Source organism: Myxocyprinus asiaticus, chromosome 30, assembly GCF_019703515.2.
Source record: "Myxocyprinus asiaticus isolate MX2 ecotype Aquarium Trade chromosome 30, UBuf_Myxa_2, whole genome shotgun sequence".
Lineage (NCBI taxonomy): Eukaryota > Metazoa > Chordata > Actinopteri > Cypriniformes > Catostomidae > Myxocyprinus > Myxocyprinus asiaticus.
The window spans coordinates 22,239,445-22,259,069 of record NC_059373.1 but is presented as its reverse complement, the minus strand read 5'-3'; the positions used below and the strand labels follow the sequence as shown (position 1 = coordinate 22,259,069).

At 42.7% G+C, this 19,625-nt stretch overlaps 1 protein-coding gene across 4 annotated transcripts in view; it reads right to left on the bottom strand.

Annotated features, from left to right (window-relative positions):
• Positions 1-19,625, bottom strand: part of col16a1 (collagen, type XVI, alpha 1) — a 113,826-nt gene that overhangs the window by 56,772 nt on the left and 37,429 nt on the right. For 2 of the 4 annotated variants that reach the window (XM_051663565.1, XM_051663567.1), the window contains exons 9-17: positions 11,223-11,255; positions 6,230-6,265; positions 5,337-5,393; positions 4,535-4,570; positions 4,328-4,372; positions 4,170-4,208; positions 2,775-2,837; positions 2,079-2,123; positions 763-858 (exon numbers count right to left, since the gene is read on the bottom strand). In XM_051663565.1, coding sequence (XP_051519525.1) covers positions 763-858; positions 2,079-2,123; positions 2,775-2,837; positions 4,170-4,208; positions 4,328-4,372; positions 4,535-4,570; positions 5,337-5,393; positions 6,230-6,265; positions 11,223-11,255 — 450 coding nt within the window. The remainder of the gene's footprint in view (positions 1-762; positions 859-2,078; positions 2,124-2,774; positions 2,838-4,169; positions 4,209-4,327; positions 4,373-4,534; positions 4,571-5,336; positions 5,394-6,229; positions 6,266-11,222; positions 11,256-19,625) is intronic. The other 2 variants (XM_051663566.1, XM_051663568.1) reach the window with 2 other exon arrangements.

Below are 19,625 nucleotides of genomic sequence, written 5' to 3'. Positions count from 1 at the left end.
GGAGAGAGAGAGCCACATGCAGCTGCCATGTGTGTGTTTATGTTTGTCTTTTTGTTTAAGTTTTCATTAAATATTACTTTGATGGTTCGTCCAGTTCCCGCGTCCTCCTTGCCAGTCCTTTAACTGTTACAGCGTAATTTAACACACTTTTGGGAGGTCGATTCGATTTCCTATCAAATAACCTCAAGAATGGTACACTGGGGGCCTGGGTAGCTCAGCAAGTAAAGATGCTGACTACCACACCTGGAATCAAAAGTTCAAGTCCAGGGCATGCTGAGTGACTCAAGTCAGGCTTCCAAAGCAACCAATTGGCCCGGTTGCTAGGGTAGGTAGAGTCACGTTGGGTTAACCTCCTCGCGGTCACTATAATGTGGCTCTCGCTCTCGATGGGGCGCGTGGTGAGTTGTGCGTGGATGCCGCTGAGAATAGCGTGAGCCTCCACACGAGCTATGTCTCTGCGGTAACGCACTCAACAAGCCACATGATAAGATGCGTGGATTGACAGTCTCAGACGCGGAGGCAACTGAGATTCGTCCTCCGCCACCCGGATTGAGGCAAGTCACTACGCCACCACAAGGACTTAGAGCGCATTGGGAATTGGGCATTCAACCCCCCCCCCAAAAAAAGAATGGTGCACTGAAGAATACATAAAATTTTAAGACCGCAAAAAGGTTTTAAAACTTCAATATAAAACCTTAAATTATCTGGAAATACTGTAAACATGTAAGCTCAAAGTTTAAATGACGAATAATAAGTTCCTACTGGTGGTCCTGGTTTGCCAACTCCTGGTAGTCCAGGAATCCCTGGGCGGCCCGGTTCCCCTGCAAGCCCCTCTGGACCAACTGCACCAGGAACACCCTGTCAAAACAACAGCACTGAGAGACATCCACTATACATAACAAACAAGATAATAACATCACAACCAGGGACTAAAAACGGTTCAAGGAATGAAAACCGAAAACAAACCAAATTTTAGCAGAACGTAACCGAAAACAGGAACATAGTCATTTTCAACTGTTCCGCAAGGAAAACGTTATTTTTAAATGTTGGTAACCAGTTATAACAGTTTTTTTCTTTTTTTCTTTCCGATAATTTTTCATTAAACTAAAGACTAAAGGGTTTATCACAGTACATTTTTGAAATTACACCACTTCATGTTGCCTGAAAACGGTGAAACATGTCCTTTGATCCTGAAGGAAACTGCTGCATCACACATTTCAGCTGCCCATTGTGGATGTCGCATTCTCTGAATGAAGACCTTTTTAACAACTATGTATAAATACTGCATATACATGCACAGCTAATCCAGATAAAAAGAAAACATTATAAAAGGTAAAAAGTAGATTTCTCAGTTGTTTCTAAGTCTTCACTGAATTATTGTTAGATATGATGCATTAATGCAGATTTGATGCTGTCAGGTTTTGACTGAGAAGCAGGTCTGTCATTAAAATTATATTTAACTGTTAATTAACTGTATGCTGTTATGATTTCTATGATGACAAATCCGCACATAGGATTTTTTTTTGTTTTTTTTGCTCATTTTCACTTATTTTGGTGAGGCAGGTGGCTTAATTTGGGCTTGTTTTTCCAGACCAGTTTGCTTGTTTCTCTTGCAAGATCTGGCAACACTGCAATTGTTATTTTACCCACCCCTTAGTGCAGAGTACTGTCATATTAAAAATAATGTTTTTAACCATTCTTTTATTTTGTTATAAAATATATAACCAGTTACATTTGGAAAGGAGGCTGGAGAACTTATGAACTGGAACGAAAAAACACAGTTTATGCACAGAACGAACCGAAATGAAAATCATTTTGTTTTTAGTCCCTGATCACAGCACAACTAGAATTAGAGGAAGTGTTCACCAAAAAAAAATGAAAATTCTGTCGTCATTTACTCACCCTCAAGATTGTTAACATTAGTCACCATTCACTTTCATTGTATGAAAAAAAAAAAAAAAAGATACAATAAGGCATACATGTTTGGAACAACATGAGGGTGAGTAACTGATGAAAGAACTATCTTCCAGAAAACACAAAACCCAAATGCAACAGGAGAGAGGAACAGTTAGCTTTACCTTTTGCCCTTTAGGGCCCACCACACAAATAGGATTAGCTCGACCCTGTAATAGCCAAAACCAATAAATAATAATTAGCTTGAGTTCATTCAAAGGCTGGCATTAGCAGTATGACACTTTATAAAACAAACTTGCATTAAAAATGAAACTAGTTAGTTCACCAATGACTTGTGGCTCAGAAAGATAAACAGCTTAAAAGCAAATTCCATGTATGCATTTGCGAGTTCTACCATATTCACCACCCCTTTAGCATGGTTTGTATACCGAATAGAAAAGATTAAGCTTAATGTTATCCAACTAACCATTTAAAAGAATCAATGAGGCTGCATTGATTTGTGGGTCTTTGTTGGCTTACGTAATCTATGTAGCATTAAGAAGACTTAACACCCAAAGAGATATCTAATGAGAAGAAACAGCAGCAGTGAGTATATGGGTAAGAGTCTAATGCAAAATGCTCTTTAATGCCTTTTGCAGGCAAAGCACTGAGTATATATGAAGCCCCTTTAAACAATCGGACAGCTAAAAAATGTTTTTATGAATACACTCCTGCAGTGAAACACTAAGATATATCAACATGTATTTGAAGACTGAGAGAGACTCAGGAGGGGACCTGGGGGCAATTGCATAAACAATGTAAATGAGGTAGGGCATTAATATGGACATGTAGGCCTTTCACTTCAAATGCTTCTCACTTACATCTTTGCCCGGACTTCCAGCCACACCTGGGGCTCCGACCTCCCCTTTCTGCCCTTTGTCTCCCTAAATATGTGTAGTGAGAGAGAAAGTGACAGACAGACAGAAATAGACACACAGAGAGAGAGAGTGAGAGGAGAGAGAGAGAGAGAGAGAGAGAGAGAGAGAGAGAGAGATGCTGCAAGCTCTAACACACTCATATTGTGTACAGGGTGTGTCTCAATCAGCTTCAGTAGTCCTCGCACTGGCCAGAGAGTCACATCCAGGGCTGTCCCTCTGTCACAATAGTTGTAGTGCACTGAAACTTTTGCCTACTTAAAATTCCCAGAATGCAGAATAAAAACCAGAGAGCATCACCTGCTCACTATATTCACTATACCGGAAATGGCGCTTGTTTTTCAAGTCATCAAAGGATGAGCACAAGAGGAAAGCATGAACGCAAGAAAATCTATTCATAGAGAAAATTAGCATATTACGCAGAGTATACAGATTGCATACTACAGAGATAGAATAGCAGTATGCTATTCTGAACATAGCCAAGGGTTTATGTTCTATGCCCTTTTTATGTTTATTTGTTCATTTATGTATGTTCTGACATTGTATTGATTTATTTTTATGCCTTAATGCCATTATGCATGTAGATTATCTGTTTTGCCAAATAAAAAATGCAAGACAAGTGCATATTTCAAGATATAATTTTTAAAAGCTACAACGAAGATGCATGATGCCGTGTTGTACAGCGAAGTTATTAATAAATACCAGCTATGTTTTAATGAACAATCTCGTAATTGTGTCCAGTGTTGGGTAATTTATGCAAAAGTAATCCACTACAAATGACTAATTACTTCTCTCAAATTGTAATTAAATTACTTTACTGATTATCTCTTTGGCTTTCCTTTCAAGTTACTTTTTTTAAAAATCCTTCTCACAAAATAAGGTCTATAATGTCATACACTCAGCACCACACATTCCTCCCTTCCAATGACTTAATTGGCAAATGCCCTTCAGATTGTCACAGAAAAGCAAACAGACGTACATATGAACATAATTCCCATATTATATTAGAAATACTTGTAACTCAGTAATGTACTTAAAAGTAATTATCATAATTGAAAGTTAGAAACAGTAATCTGATAACAAGGATTTAAAATGTAATGTATTACACTACATTCTTACTTTAAAATAATTGGATTAAAGTAACTCATTACTTTGTAATAGGATAACATCCACCACTGACAATGTTGCAGGTATTGCAGAGTCATTAGTGTCCCAATTTTTAGTAGATCAAGAGTTTTGCTTATGCCCGAATTTAAGTTCCAAAAAAATACTGATTCATCACAAAGTGAACTAGAGTGAGCAATAAGACATGGCTACCCAAATGCTGCTACCTTCCTTTACCTTCACACCTATAGCTTCACCCCAATTGGCAGGTAGACCCTAAAACATGAGAAACAGTAGAAACAGTATCAAGATATCCCCTCTACTTCAGTGAAGCCTTTTGAGCAAAAATGTAATTGCTTAACTCTCTCTAAGACAAGGATAGCACACACACTTACCGACTCTCCCTTCTCTCCTTTCTCTCCCTTAGCGCCTTCTGAGCACTGAAACATACAGATACAGCATGTCACCCAAGTGTCTAATTCACAAATGCAGAGCACAGATCATTTCCTTATTTCAAATGGGACACTTCATTCACTAATGACCAATCAATTGCAAGCAGTGTCAGAAAGGTCATTTCCCAGGCAATGACCGAATAGACTCACTCGTCCAGGAACTCCAGCAGCAGTGCAGTCCAAACCCTGCAAGATCAAAAACATCAAACTACAAAAAATTTCTATTTTAACATAAACATAAAAATGGATATTATCACAACCATGAACCATGATTTACTATTTGCTTGCCATTGCATATGGTATTAGGGGGAGGGGCATTCTCATTCTTGAAAGTATTTGATTGGACAAAAATATATGATGAGTAATCAAGATTTTTGGTCTATTTTCCCAGAAGAGGAAAAACTGTCAATTTAAAATGAGTTTTTCTGCTAAAGTTTAATTTTGTTAACTTTTAGGAGTACACTAGCATAGATGGCTTCAAAGCTAACAACCACAAAACTCAAATTTTGATTTCATGGGCTCTTTAAGGAAGCTTTTGTACAGTAGACTACGCACAAATAAATCAACACCCCAAACATTACTGTATGTTAAACAACACAGGTGTAATGCTTTTAAATGCCATGTGTCAGCATGCATCCTAAAAACCTCCTAATATTGTCTATGCAGAATCATTTTTTTATGTTATTAATACATTAAGAGAGGATGCCAGTAATAATGAAAATTGTCAGTATTCGGCCAAGCTGGGTCACTGGCACAGAAGCTAGTTCCTAATGAGGCATTTATATAATATGCCAAAATAAAGAGTGCTGCAGTCATTTATTCCCAGCATGTTTGGACAGAGAGTTGGAAGTGCTATTGGATTTTGCACACAAACAATCACATACCAATGCTTGTACTGTATGTCTGTGTATGTGGCACAATATGGTTCAATATTTAAATACTTTTGTCATACCCGGTCTCCTTTCTCTCCTTTGATGCCTTGTTGACCTGTGTAACCCTCCTGAATAACCTGCAATACAATCAACAATTCACTATAAATACGTTACATAATACTTTATTAACTCAAAAGCACAAAATTCAGTGTGCTTACTCAGCCTTAAATTCCAGAAGCAGTTTATACATGCAAAACTGGAATAGAGCATGTGACAAGTTAAAGGGATAGTTCACCCAAAAAATTTCATTTCTGCAATCATGTTGTTCAAAACATGCAGGACTGTCTTTCTTCCATGGAACACAAAAGGATGTTAGCCAGAATGTTTAGGACTAATATTCTCAGTCTCCATTCACTTTCATTGGATGTAAAAAAACAACAACAACAACAAAAAAAAAACAGCGTCAACAAAATTATTAAAAAAATTATCCTCTTGTGTTCCACGGAATAAATATGGGTGAGTAAAAGACAATTGACCTTTAATTTTTGTGTGAACTATCCCTTTAACCAATATGGCATGGTCTAAGCACAGATCAATCCTTAACATTGTGCAAAAAAATATGTGGCATTGCGCAAAACAAACTCTGCATGTGTGAATATGTGCCAAATCTGGGCATTTTCTCATAAGCATAACGCATTAAAAGCTATATAGTGCATTGGTAGCTGCTTCTCACTGACCAGCTTGTGTTCTTCAGACTCTTCAAAAGCAGCAGAAATTCTTGCCAACTTTTAAACATTAATTCTTAAAGTGTCATGACTTGTTGACAAGAGTTGTGATAAATGTTCTCTTTCCAAGGGTGAGATAACACTGCACACAGCACTCATGCACACTCTCGCATGCAAATCCTTCTGCCTACCTACAGTACACAGCCATTATACATGCTGCATATAGCATACTGAATGTGTATACCCACACTCTGTTCCTCACTGATCAACACACAGCCTGCACACTGGGAAAAAGAGAGGTTTTTCAGTCACGTTCCTATCTGTGAGACCTTTTTCTAAGGTGTTCATTCGATTTTGCGTGCATTTTTATCCTGCATTGCGAATCTACTCCTACTATGTTGGATAAAGATTAAAATAGACCAGCTTTTGACTTTGATGTTGTTGCAATTTTGGCCTGTGGGTGGCAGTGCAATACAACATTAATTGACAGCTCTAGGATGTGAGTGGCGCGTGCACGAGGACTACGACTGGGTGTCATTTCAGCCCGCTGCCTTTCTCTCATGAGAGACAAAGATCAATAGGAACAGGAGAATCCTCACGGCAACATTCACTAACACCAGCTGCACAACTACAAGGGAGGGGGAGGGTATATGCAAAGTAAAATAACTTATAAATAGCTGTTAGTTTTTAGTGGAAGAGTGCAATTAAAATAACCCCGTTGTGTCACTAAGTTCTGCTCAGCCAACATGCCATTAACTTCACTGATGTGGTGAGGTAAGATAGAGGGAGAGGAAAGGGCCTTTTCCCGTGCTGTTTGGAGTCTCAGAAAACAGATGGCTGACACTCTGGGCTGGTTAATTCTTTCCAGAGGTGTTCACACACAGAGGCAGGCAACAAAAAGAAAATCAACTCTTTATGATAATTTCAGTCGACTCTGTTCATATAAGTGAATGGATTGTATGTTCTACTACTAACGGTTCAGTGCATCTGTATGCCTGACCAAATTGTGCCCTTACACAATCATAACTTTGGATGATTAACAAATGTGAGATTTTTTTTTATTTTTATAATGTTATTATTTCTTGTCATTTACTTATGATGCAGTGCCTCAAAATACCACAAAAAGAATCAGAATTAAAATTTTGGAATTTTACTAAAACATTTAGGGATTAAAAATATGGTGAAATGCTTGCCAAGCATGGCTAAGTCGGAAAGATATCTGAAATAGCAGTTGTTAACATAGTTATAACCATAGCAATAATTTGGCATCTTGTGCCTGTAAACAAGAAATGTGGCTGCCAGTTTAATGAATTTTGGTGTTAGAAATTTTTGACAAAAGAAATTTTAGAGACCAGACACATTAAATACTTTTTCTGAGTGAACGGTCGAGCACACCATCGTTCAAAGTACAGTATACTCTTATGACTATGAGCTTATATGACATGTTCAACAACCACTTTGTGATACTCTTTTAGCACAGTCAACAGCAAGTGCATTCGCCGACGATGCGCAAAGATGTGGAATTGTACTCACGTCTATAAAAACAAGAGCTGTCCGAATATACATACTTCCTTAATATATAGTAAGCAAAGAACAGTACACCAATGAAGTAGGGTGTCCAAACCCTCAGTATTCATAAAAGAGTAGGTGAGAAATACCCAGATGTTCTAATACATGCGGAGAGATTCTGAAGTGTGCATTCACTGGACACTATACTTTCCCATATTGCCACAGGAGCTGAGTAGACATCACATTCAAAACACTGAATTTGGGGGGAAAATAAACGCAGAACTGGGAGTCGGTAAAGCACTGTAAGTGCTTTTTATACCAAGAATGTTGTTCCTTGTGGTTGAATGGTGGTTTCATGGTTTTAACAAACCAGAGATTATTTTCACATTTGTTGTTACTATGTCATATTGTCACAGGTTGAGCAGAGAATCAGAGGCAGGACTCAAACGCAGAGTAAAAACAAAAAGGATTTATTAATACAAAAATAAACAAAGGCAAAACAAAAACTAACCCGAAGGGGAAAAAACAGGTACTGGGTGGTAATGACAAAAATGGGCTGGACTGGATAACGGGGCAAAACACAGGAACTGGGAAGAACACAACATCGACATGGACACCACACAAGACGAACTGGCACTGAACAGCACACACAAGGAGACTATAATAGGGAAGGAAATCAAGCAGGTTAACAAGCAGGGCAGGTGAGATAAATGAACTAATAATGGGCAAGCAAGGAGGTGGGGTATGATGCAAGACTGAGAGACACACAGCAATACAGAAACAAAACAAAGCCATGTGCTCTCACAAAACACAAACACCCAAATGGCATGAGTGCACATCGGCAAGACAATGAGGCAATATACACTCATGCCAACCAACAGACAAGATGAGAGAATGTGTAGCAATGGCAAACAAAGCAATGCCATGCATTCCCACACTAGACAGAGACTGAGTGTACATCACGAGGCAAATGCCACGCAATGCACGCAACATGGTGATAAAACGAGACAGGGAACCTGTGCGAGAGTCCGGCCAAACACAAACCTGACACCTCAGACTGAAGTGACCGAACCTCAGCACAACGTGAAGACAGCTCGTGACCGAGGCATGCAGCACAATGTGAGCACATTGTAAGAGACAGACATAAATGATTGATATGAGTGCATGCCGCCAAGATGATATAAGCGCAGTGCATTCACGCCAATAACAGACAGAACATGGAGCATGAGTGTCTCAATCTAGACACAGACTGAAACCAAAACAGACAGGGAAGTCAGGATCCAGACACCATGCTCCGGACATGAAACAAGACTGACTGAAAAGCGCACAGCAGGGAAACCACAACTGAAGCCGTGCGCTCACAAAAACAGAAGACAGAACACAAGACAGACACAGAACAATAATGTCATGTTCCTGCCACAAAAAAAACCCAGACTGACAGAGTGACAGGGCCTTAACATTACCCCTCAAAGGGACGCCTCCTGGTGTCCCAAAAAGGGGAACATCCAACAATAGACATGACAAACAGAAACAGGAACTAACACAGAACAGAAAACACAACAGAAAGGAAGAGAGGGAAACCAAGGAGGGAGTTTAAGGAAAGGGGCAGGGTGCAGCAGCCTGGGAGAAGGCCTCAAGGCAGAGGTGGGATCCAGTGGCCTGGGAGGAGGTTTATGGAGGGAATAAAGGAGGAGAGGAGGGTAGCAAGGACTGGCAGGGCAGCAGACTGGGTGGCGGCTGATGGACAGAGGTCAGAGTGGGTGGCAGTCACTGGACAGGGGTCAGAGGACTGGGCGACGGCTGCTGGACAGGGGTCAGGAGGGAAGGGAGTTGTAGGTGTGGGCTCCGGCAGTGCTGTGACTGCTGGGATGGGGTCTAACTGAGCGGCAGTGCCTGTGGAATGGCCTCCTTGGCCATGAGCGCTGACAGGGAAGGGGGAACGGCTTCCATGGTCATGGACACTGACAGCGGCAAGTGAACGGCCTCCGTGGCCGTGGACGCTGGCAGCAGCAAGGGAACAGCATCCATGGCCATGGACACTGGCAGCGGCAGGAGAATGGCCTCCTTGGCTGTGGGCACTGACAGCGACTGAGGAGTAGGTATCCTTCTCCTCCTCCTCCTCTTCCGGGCGGTGAGAAGCACTGCTGCGGTAACAGCCACCCCCTCCTGGCGGTCAGCTGCGGGTTCCTACGCCTCCTGGCGGTCAGCTGCGGGCTCCTCCATCTCCTGGCAGTCAGCTGTGGGCTCCTCCGTCTGTTGGCGGTCAGCAGTGGGCTCCTCCGCCTCCTGGCAGTCAGCTGTGAGCTTCCTCCTCCTACGGCGATGTGAAGCCCGAGACATGCCCGGGGGAACAGGGCATGGGCTGAGAGGGGTTGATGGATCTGGTGTTCCATCTCTGCATCATGATCTCCACCTCAACACGATGGCAGACCTGGTCCACCAGATCCAAAAAGGGCCAAAACAAAATCTCACCCAGCTCCTTGACACTGTGTGGTTTGTCCAGACCCAAAAGAAAAAAATGTTTGAGACAGGTCTCATTATAGCACCACCTGTGGGGTTCCCGGACCAGCTCCTCAGCATTAATGCCAAAGCCGCGTCCATCTTGGGAAATCCTACCCAAGGTGGTACCATGAGAGACCTGCTCCTTCTGGCCGGGAGCTGGGTGGAGAAAAATGCCCATTAGCTTATTTTAAACACCTTTCTCTCTGGACCATAATGTAATGGTTAATCCTAGACTGGATGGAATTCTTTACCTGAATTTCTCGGGAGTGTATTTGGTTGGAGAATGTGGTTGTAACTCATGTAAATAACCAAACTCTGTGGGGGAAATTCACTATTGAACTATGCCCTGTAAAAGCACTGGTTATTTGCATGCACTGTCTGCGCTGGTTTAGCACCGGATTCACTAAAGGAATTCAGATCAGGGAACATTTGTGAACACACCCAGAAAATCAATGCTTAATGGAATTTGCTCTTGCAATCCCTGATTTGGGATGTGGAGGATAAAGGAGACTGCCACGATCTGGCTCACTCTGCCGGGACTGTACAGCATTACTCCACTACTGTGATCCAGACACCTGAATCATCTCTGCAACATTCTGAAATGGAACCCCCCCATTACATTCTCCCTTCCCTCTCCAGCCACAAGGAGGCCCCCTATACCTGTCTAATTTAGCTGTCTTACTCGCAGCTTTTAGCATATTAAAAACTAAAAAACAAACTTGCTTTGTGGGGCCCCCTGGTGGCTGGGCCCTGATTACAATGAAATATTGAAAATGAAACATTGCATTTCGTTTGAAAGCTGGCAATATGATTTTTATTTATTTTTTCCTGGAATGAGCAATAAGCAAATTACTTTTGAATGGCTTCAGAGGGGACAGATGACAAACTGACTGCAATTTTGTTTGAAAAACATGGATGGGATTCTCATATAGTACGAGATTATCAAGTCCCTCCAGATCCAGGTAGTATAAAAACACACAAAGTACTTTGCAATCAGTAGTCAATTATCTCATGTGTTTGTAAGGGTCGGTGTCAATGTTCTTCCCATTGCAACTCAGCATGCAGCAATTTAAGTACCAATTAAACTGAATTTCTTTAGATATTGGATGGAACCTGCAGGGTCTTTGCTTCTTTATTTAGGTTTGGAGCTTCATAATTGTGCCTGTCTATTGCCGCTCATGACAAATAGAAACAACACATTTTTCTGTTGGCCTAACTTAAACAACTTACTTTTTCTGCCAGATCCTTTGATCCAAAGATTGCCTGTACAATATTAAAAACAAATAAATGTACAAAAAAAGGTCAGATTTATTAAAACAGATAGAAACCCCATGCATTGACAGTTCTCTTAAATATACATGCTTGCCTATGATCACCAACTAGGTAAACAAGTTTCATTTACTTTGAGCATCTTTTCAAGGAATAGTTCATCCAAAAATTTCAGTCTGTTTCTCAAAGCCATCATATGGCTTCTGAAGAATATAAATATAATGCATGAGTTGTTACCACTTTTATGGTGGCATTTTTGAAGCTTGCTTGAGCTTTGAACTCAATCTCTCATTCCTCATTCTTATCTGGGCTGATATTGAAACATTCAAGTGTTTGCTTTATATAGATATACAGTACAACATATAAATGTTACTGTGAGTTTCATCAGCATGATCAACTGTAAATATAAGACTCTTTTCCATAACAAGAACAAGGGGGGAGTGGCAGGAGAAAGGGGGAGGGGGTAGTGCAGTGTGAAGAGACATGGTTTGAAAGAGAATATCAGGGACAGACAGAAAAACAAAAGATGTGTTCGAGAAGCAGATGTGAAAGCAAATTCTTGAGTCATGTCCAAGCATGGAGAGCAAACACAGCGTAGAAAAGTCTGCTCAAACTGAATAGGTATGAAAATGGATATGCATAAAAGTGTATGCCAGTGCTCAGTACCTCATCTCCAGTCATACCCTGGGATCCAGTTTAGAAATTACAGCGAGCACATGCATGCACAAACACTAAAACCACAGTTTCACAGAGAACATGAAATGGACATGTTTTCCATACAGCTTTAGACCTGCAAGGGATGGAAGAGAATTGTGATGACCTGTTCCAAAAACCCCATTGGAATGTGCGCATAAATAATGTAGGAAGCTTTGTGTAGCTGCGCCGTGCAGCTCTCAGCTCATGAATTTTACCCTGCCGGTGAGCTTGAGAGAAAAAGAATGTAATGACAGAAGAATGCTGTGCTTTTATGGGACTTTAATGCAGGGTGGATCATGGACCTGTGTGGGAGGAAGGGGTTAATGCAGAATAGGATAATTCTATCAGCCTCCAACGCAGCCTGGAACTCATTACAGTCTGTCGTTAAAACACATATTGCTATGCTACAAAAAAGTAACCTGGGTCAGGGGAAATCATGGGAGAATGTCTGACTTTTTTGCCTGTCTGCGCATGTACAGTGCTCCTCTGACAGATAATTTGAATGTCTGTGCTTGTGAATTTGCAGAAGAACTTGAGCTCACAGCGGCGTACTGTCTGGATAAGATTTTGTATTAGAGTCTCCAAATGAACACAAACATGCATACAAATACGCTACCCTACAGTGTGGAAAAGCACGGCGGTTTCTTGAAACCTCCTGAGACCCCTGCATGACTGCTGTGTGCATTTTCCATTTCCCTTTTTGATTTGAAACTAGTAGCACCTAATAATCAAGCAAAAAAAAAAAAAAAAAAAAAAAAAAAAAGAGCTATAGTTTTACTAATTTTTTCATAAAATAGTTTATTATGTGTCCAGAAGTGTTAGTTATTTATGTTTTTAGACTTCATAGACTTTATGGCTGATTTCTATAAAGAGGAATAAATAAATCTGATTAAAAGTAATTCCAGCATCATCAAATCACTGCCAACCATGTTAAAATAAAATTTTGCTGAATCTATGAACTGATTATCATTGTCCCATGCCTGCCAAACATGTTGAGTGGTCCAAACATCATCTTCAGCATTAAATGTCTCGGTAACGTGAAACATAACGCTGGTTCCCTGAGTGGGAACGAGACTGTGTAATTGCATTGGGAAATGCCCTGAGTGTCACATGGTCTGAAGCCCTTGTACAATCACTCCAATTTTTGGGCTGGTGGCACTTAAGCGATGCCCCCAGGGAGCTACGTCATGGGCTCCATAAAAGCGCTCACTTTGGCGCCATCCAGTCAGATTTTCAGCATGAAGCCACGAGCCTATGCAGCTGCTAGAGAGTATGGCCAGCTTACGCAGCATCTCGTTCCCACTCAAGGAACCAGAGTTACATTTCAAGTAACCGAGACGTTCCCTTTTGTAGGAATTTGAGCTGCATAATCACATTGGGAACGATATACATTCACGGCATGCGAACAGTAGCTGCCAACTGTCTATGCTCATGTGGCAAGCATATAGCAGTGCACACGCAAGCTAAAGCGTCTCAATAAAACAGAGAAAGTTATGAGTTTACTCCTGTTCCAACACAGAAAACCTGGGAAGCAGGAGTCAAACACCCATCCAGATTATAAAATCTTACAAATGTATGCAGAGAGGACCACCTTGCCGCCTTACAAATGTCCTCCAAGGATGCACCTCTAGCCAAAGCCCATAAGGATGTTATGCTCCTCGTAGAAAGGGCTCAAATACCCGAAGGTGAAGGTAAACTGTGCGCTTCGTAAGCACTTGAAATTGCATCAGTAAGCCAATAAAACAGCCTTTGCTTGGACAACGAAACACCCCTGTTGCGTCCACCAAAGCACACAAACAACTGTTCTGATTTACGCCACTGACTAGTACCGGCAACATAAACTCGCAGCGCCCAAACTGGGCAAAGCATATGCAATATTTCATGCTCCTCCAACTCAAATGGGGGAGGATAGAAAGCCTGAAAATGAATAGTCTGTGAGCGAAATGATTTAGAATAGACCTTGGGCAAATAGCCCAAATGAGGTTATTAAAACCAGTCTTAAACACCCTGGCGCAAAATCCATGCATAAGGGATTAACCGACAGGGCATGCAAATCACCAACCCTTTTAAACGATGCCAGTGCTACTAGCAGGGCTGTTTTGAATGTCAGAAGCTTATAGCAACTGTTGTCAAGAGCACCTAAAAACGCCTTTAAAACAACAGATAAATACCATAAGGGAACACGGGGAGGATGAAAATGTCTAAGTCTGCGTACCCCGTGCATAAAACGAGAGACAAGAGAATGTCTACCGACAGAGACTATACTGGGGAGTATAGTTTTTTTTTACTCAAGATGGCGGCGAGTATTGCTGCTGCGTTGCGATCTCTGACACAACACTGCAGTTTTTTATTTGTTTTGTTTACAATTCTTATGTTTTTTGTCTTGGATGTTGTGTGCCTTATTGTCTACAACAGACAAACACTTTTGGACATTGGTTCTGCAACTGCACACCGTAAACTGGACTTCAAGTTCCTCAGTGCCGACCCTCTGTTTACAAACACGGCAGCGGAGCCCTTTGTCTGGGCAGCCCGGCTGCGGAAACGCAAAAGGAAAAGGGGAAGGAGAGCTGGCGTTCTCATCAGAGTAAAACATCGTGCAAATCGACCCCCGCTACCCAGTATTCTACTGGCAAATGTTCAGTCTCTGGACAACAAACTCTGCAAGCTGAGAGCGTGGATCTCTTTCCAACGAGAGATGAGGGACTGCTGCAGTTCGGGGTTCTCCGTGCACTGAGCGGATAGAGCGAAAGACCTCTCAGGTAAAAGCAGAGGAGGTGGTGTATGTTTTATGATCAACAAATCCTGGTGTGATCAGAGGAATGTACATTCTATCAGTATTTCTGCTCTTCTGATCTGGAATTTCTCATGCTTCTTTGTCGACCATTCTGGCTACCGAGGGAATTCACAGCATTACTGCTGTATACATCCCTCCACAAGCCGACACAGACCGGGCACTCAAGGAACTGTATGGGAGTATAAGTGAACAGGAAACCGCGTACCCTGAGGCCACATTCATTGTGACCGGGGACTTTAACAAAGCCATTTTTAAATCAATCGCACCAAAATACCACCAACACATCAGTTTCAACACACGAGGGGACTGGGTTTTGGACCATTGCTACTTTCCCTTCCAGGATGGCTACAAATACCTCCCCCACCCACCATTGGGCAAATCGGACCACTCTTCCATTCTGCTTCTGCCCGCTTACAGGAAGAAACTGAAACAGGAAGCACCCACCCTCAGAACGATCCAGTGCTGGTCGGCCCAATCAGATTCTATGCTACAAGACTGTTTTGATCACGCGGACTGGGAGATGTTCCGGTCCGCCTCTGATGACTGATAGCGTAACGTGTTTCATCAGAAAGTGCATAGAGGATGTTGTACCGATCAAAACAATACGGATCTACCCCTACCAGAAGCTATGGATAAATAGCGATGTTTGCGCGGCACTTCATGCATGGACCTCCGCTTTTAATTCCGGGAATGCGGAGGAGAATAAACAAGCCCGTTATGCACTCCGCAAAACTATCAGAGCAGCCAAACGCCAGTACAGGGATAAGATTGAAGGACAGTTTAACACCACCAACTCTAGAAGCATGTGGCAGGGAATTAATATCATCACTGACTTCAAAGGGAATAAAAACTCTGCAGTGAACACCGCTGCCTCTCTCCTGGATGAGTAATTTTTATGCTCGTTTCGAGGGAAATAACACCGCCCTTGCGGAGAGAGCTCTCGCGGCCAAAGCTACAGAGGTTAGTTCACTCTCTGTCTCTGTAGCGGTTGTAACCCGATCCTTACGATGGGTGAAAATCCGTAAAGCCATGGGTCCAGACGGCATTCCGGGCCGCGTCAACCTTTCCCTCTCCTTGTCTGTGGTCCCCACATGCTTTAAAACGTCCATCATTGTGCCTGTACCAAAGCAATCCAATATCACTTGCTTAAATGACAGGTGTCCTGTTGCTCTGACCCCCATCATCAGCAAATGCTTTGAGAGACTAATCAGAGATGACATCTGCTCTGTGCTGCCTCCCTCACTGGACCCATTGCAGTTTGCTTACCGCAACAACCACTCCTCTGATGATGCCATTGCATCTACACTACACACTGCTCTCTCTCACCTGGAAAAAAGGAACACTTATGTGAGAATGCTGTTTGTAGACTACAGCTCAGCATTCAACACCATAGTGCCCTCCAAGCTTGATGTGAAACTCCAGGCTCTGGGCTTAATCAGCTCGCTATGCAGCTGGATCCTGGACTTCCTGTCAAGCAGATGCCAGGTGGTTAGAATGGGCAGCAACATCTCCTCATCACTGACCCTCAACAATGGAGCCCCACAGGGCTGTGTTCTCAGCCCACTCCTGTATTCCCTGTACACACATGACTGTGTGGCAACACACAGCTCCAATGCCATCATTAAGTTTGTTGATGATACGACGGTGGTAGGTCTGATCACTGACAATGATGAAACAGCCTACAGAGAGGAGGTGCACACTCTGACATGCTGGTGTCAGGAGCACAACCTCTCCCTCAGCGTCAGTAAGACAAAGGAGCTTGTGGTGGACTTCAGGAGAAAAGACAGAGAACACAGCCCCATCACCATCAATGGAACACCAGTGGAGAGAGTCAGCAGCTTCAAGTTCCTCAGTGTCCACATCACTGAGGAACTCAAATGGTCCATCCACACTGAGGCCGTTGTGAAGAAGGCTCACCAGCGCCTCTTCTTCCTGAGATAGCTGAGGAAGTTTGGAATGAACCGCCACATCCTCACACGGTTCTACACCAGCACTGTAGAGAGCATCCTGACTGGCTTCATCACTGCCTGGTACGGCAATAGCACTGCTCACAACCGCAAAGCCCTGCAAAGTGTGGTGCGAACTGCCAGACACATCATCGGAGGTGAGCTTCCCTCCCTCCAGGACATATATACCAGGCAGTGTGTGAAAAAAAAGATCGGAGGATCATCAGAGACTCAAGCCATCCCAGCCCTGGGCTGCTCTCACTGCTACTATCAGGCAGGTGGTGTCGCAGCATCAGGACCCGCACCAGCTGACTCCATGACAGCTTCTTCCCCCAAGCAATCAGACTTTTGAACTCTTGATCTCTCACGATCAATATACATCAGCACTGCACTTTATTAATCTTATTATCTCACACTGGACTGTCATAAATTATATTCTCTCTTAATAACACACTGGCAACTGACTATCAAATGACAGCCTGAATGTCAATACAGTACAATAAAAACTACTGTATATTTTATATTCACTTTATATACTATTTTTATTGTATGTGTATTCTATATTATGTGTATGTGTATTCTATATTGTGTGTATTGTATACTGTACATTATATATTATTATTGTGTTGTGTAATTACATGTATATTAGATATGTAAATTGTGATGTGTAAATCTGATGTCCATTGTAAATTGGTGTATGTCTCATCACTGTCATGACTGCTATGTTGCTCGGAACTGCACCCAAGACTTTCACCAACTATTGCACTTGTGTATATGGTTGTGTGACAATGAAAAGTGATTTGATATACTGATAAGTGCATGCTCAACATAGACTTTAAGTTTGAAGGGGCAACCCCGGCCCCAAATTGCTCTTGCAAAAAAATCCAGCGCTGTACAGAAAGGGCAGTGAACTGGATTTTCACCTCGCGCTGTACACCAAGAAGCAAAAATACGCCACTTGAAAATATAAAGCTTCCTAATTGATGGAGCTCTAGCATTCAGAATGGTATCAACCACAGTGAGGGATAACCCATTATTCAAAACAGCGACTCGTTGTGGGGCCATACCCATAACTCCCACAAGTCTGGGAGTTATGCTTATAATTAGACAATATGTCTGTTCTGACTGGAATCCCCAGAGGCATTTCCTCCAGGAGAGAGACCAGAGTCGAAAACCATACTTGAGATGGCCAAAACGGCACCACTAACAAAAGCCAAACCCGATCCTCTCGAACTCCCTGCAGAACTGTGTGCAGCAGACTGAATGGTGGGTATGCTGATAGGGCGAGAGGGAAAACCAGAGGAGACAGTGTGACGTCTCGCACGAAGTGAACAGGTCCACTTCCACTCTGCAGAACCTTCTCCAGATTTGTTCCATAATATGAGGATGTAATGTCCACTCTCCGGGCATCAAGCCCTGTCTGGACAGGAGATCCACTCCCAAATTCAACTGGCCCGGGACATGCACGGCTCGTAGAGACAGCACATTGTCCCAAGCCCATAGAGGAATGTGACGTGCCAGTCTCAGCATGGCATGAGAATGCACTCCTCCCTGGCAATTTATGTAGGACACCACCGTCCTGTTTTATGACTGGATGAGTACATGGTTGCCCTGAATCTCCAGGAGGAAAATCTTTAACGGCAGCAGCACTGTGAACATCTCCAGACAGTTTATGTGCCAATATTGCCGCTGGCCTGTCCAAACCCCGTAGGCTGAACGACCCTTGTTTACAGTGCTCCAATCTGTGGAGGAAGCATCTGTCATTATAAATTTGTGGCGACACACCTGTCCTAACGGAACACCCGACATCAAAAGGTGGGTCCATTTCCATGGCACCCATGCATCACTTTGAAGAGACGGAATGCATGCGTCAGTGGTTGAAGTCCCTTTGTGGAGTTCATTCAGCACTGAAAAGGTCTCGCATGAAACATGCCTGGGGGAATGAAAGTGGAAGCTGTGATCATGAGCCCCAAAAGCCTGTGAAATGTTCTCGCAGGGAGAACACGTCCCACTCTGAACATCGCTAGACACTGGCGAAATGACAGAACGCAAACTGGAGACAGATGCGCCTGCATCACTCATGAATCCAGCTCTACCCCTTGAAACAGAATTTCTCTGTTTCAACACTCTTGTCTAGGTTACACACAGCCCTAGATCAAATGGCTGGGAATGACATTTCGATGTTGGGCAGCCAAAGAATCAGAGTGGGCAAACACCAACCATTCATCGAGATAATTCAAAACACGGATGCCTCGAAGCCTCAAGGGCTCCAAAGCTGCACCCATGCATTGTGTCAAGTGCGTGGTGCCAGGGCAAGTCCGAATGGAAGGAAGCAAAATTGATACACTTGCCCCGGAAGCACCTGTGCTTTGGCGCAATCTGAATACAGAACAATAAATGTCTTTCAAATCTATTGTCACAAACCAGTCCCCCGGCTGCACTTGTGACATTATTTGTCTCTGCGTCAGCATTCTGAATTGGCATTTTATTAGAGTGAAATTCAAACATCTCAAAATCTAGAATGGGATGCAAGCAGATCTTTTTTTTTAAGGACCAGAAAATAATAGATGTAAAAGCCACATTCTCTCTGAGAAGGGGGAATCTCCTCTATTGCCTCTTTTCCTAAGAGAGAAAAACACCGGTGGAACCCGCCTGAATTGAATTACATAACCATGCTTTATCGTTCGAAGTAACCTATTCTAAATGCTGTACAGCTGCTGCCAAGCCAACAGCCGGGCAGACAGAGGGATTAATGCATGGCTCTTCCCTGCAGTGTGACCTGCAACCATTAGATGGCGTGCTTGGATTACTTTTGCCGACTGCCCCAGAAACAGAGGCACAGCGGAGGGAAGCCTTTGCTCCTCCAATACTGTGGCTGGTTGAAGGGAATTTGATAATGTTTTTACCTTTATTGTATTTAGGCATAAA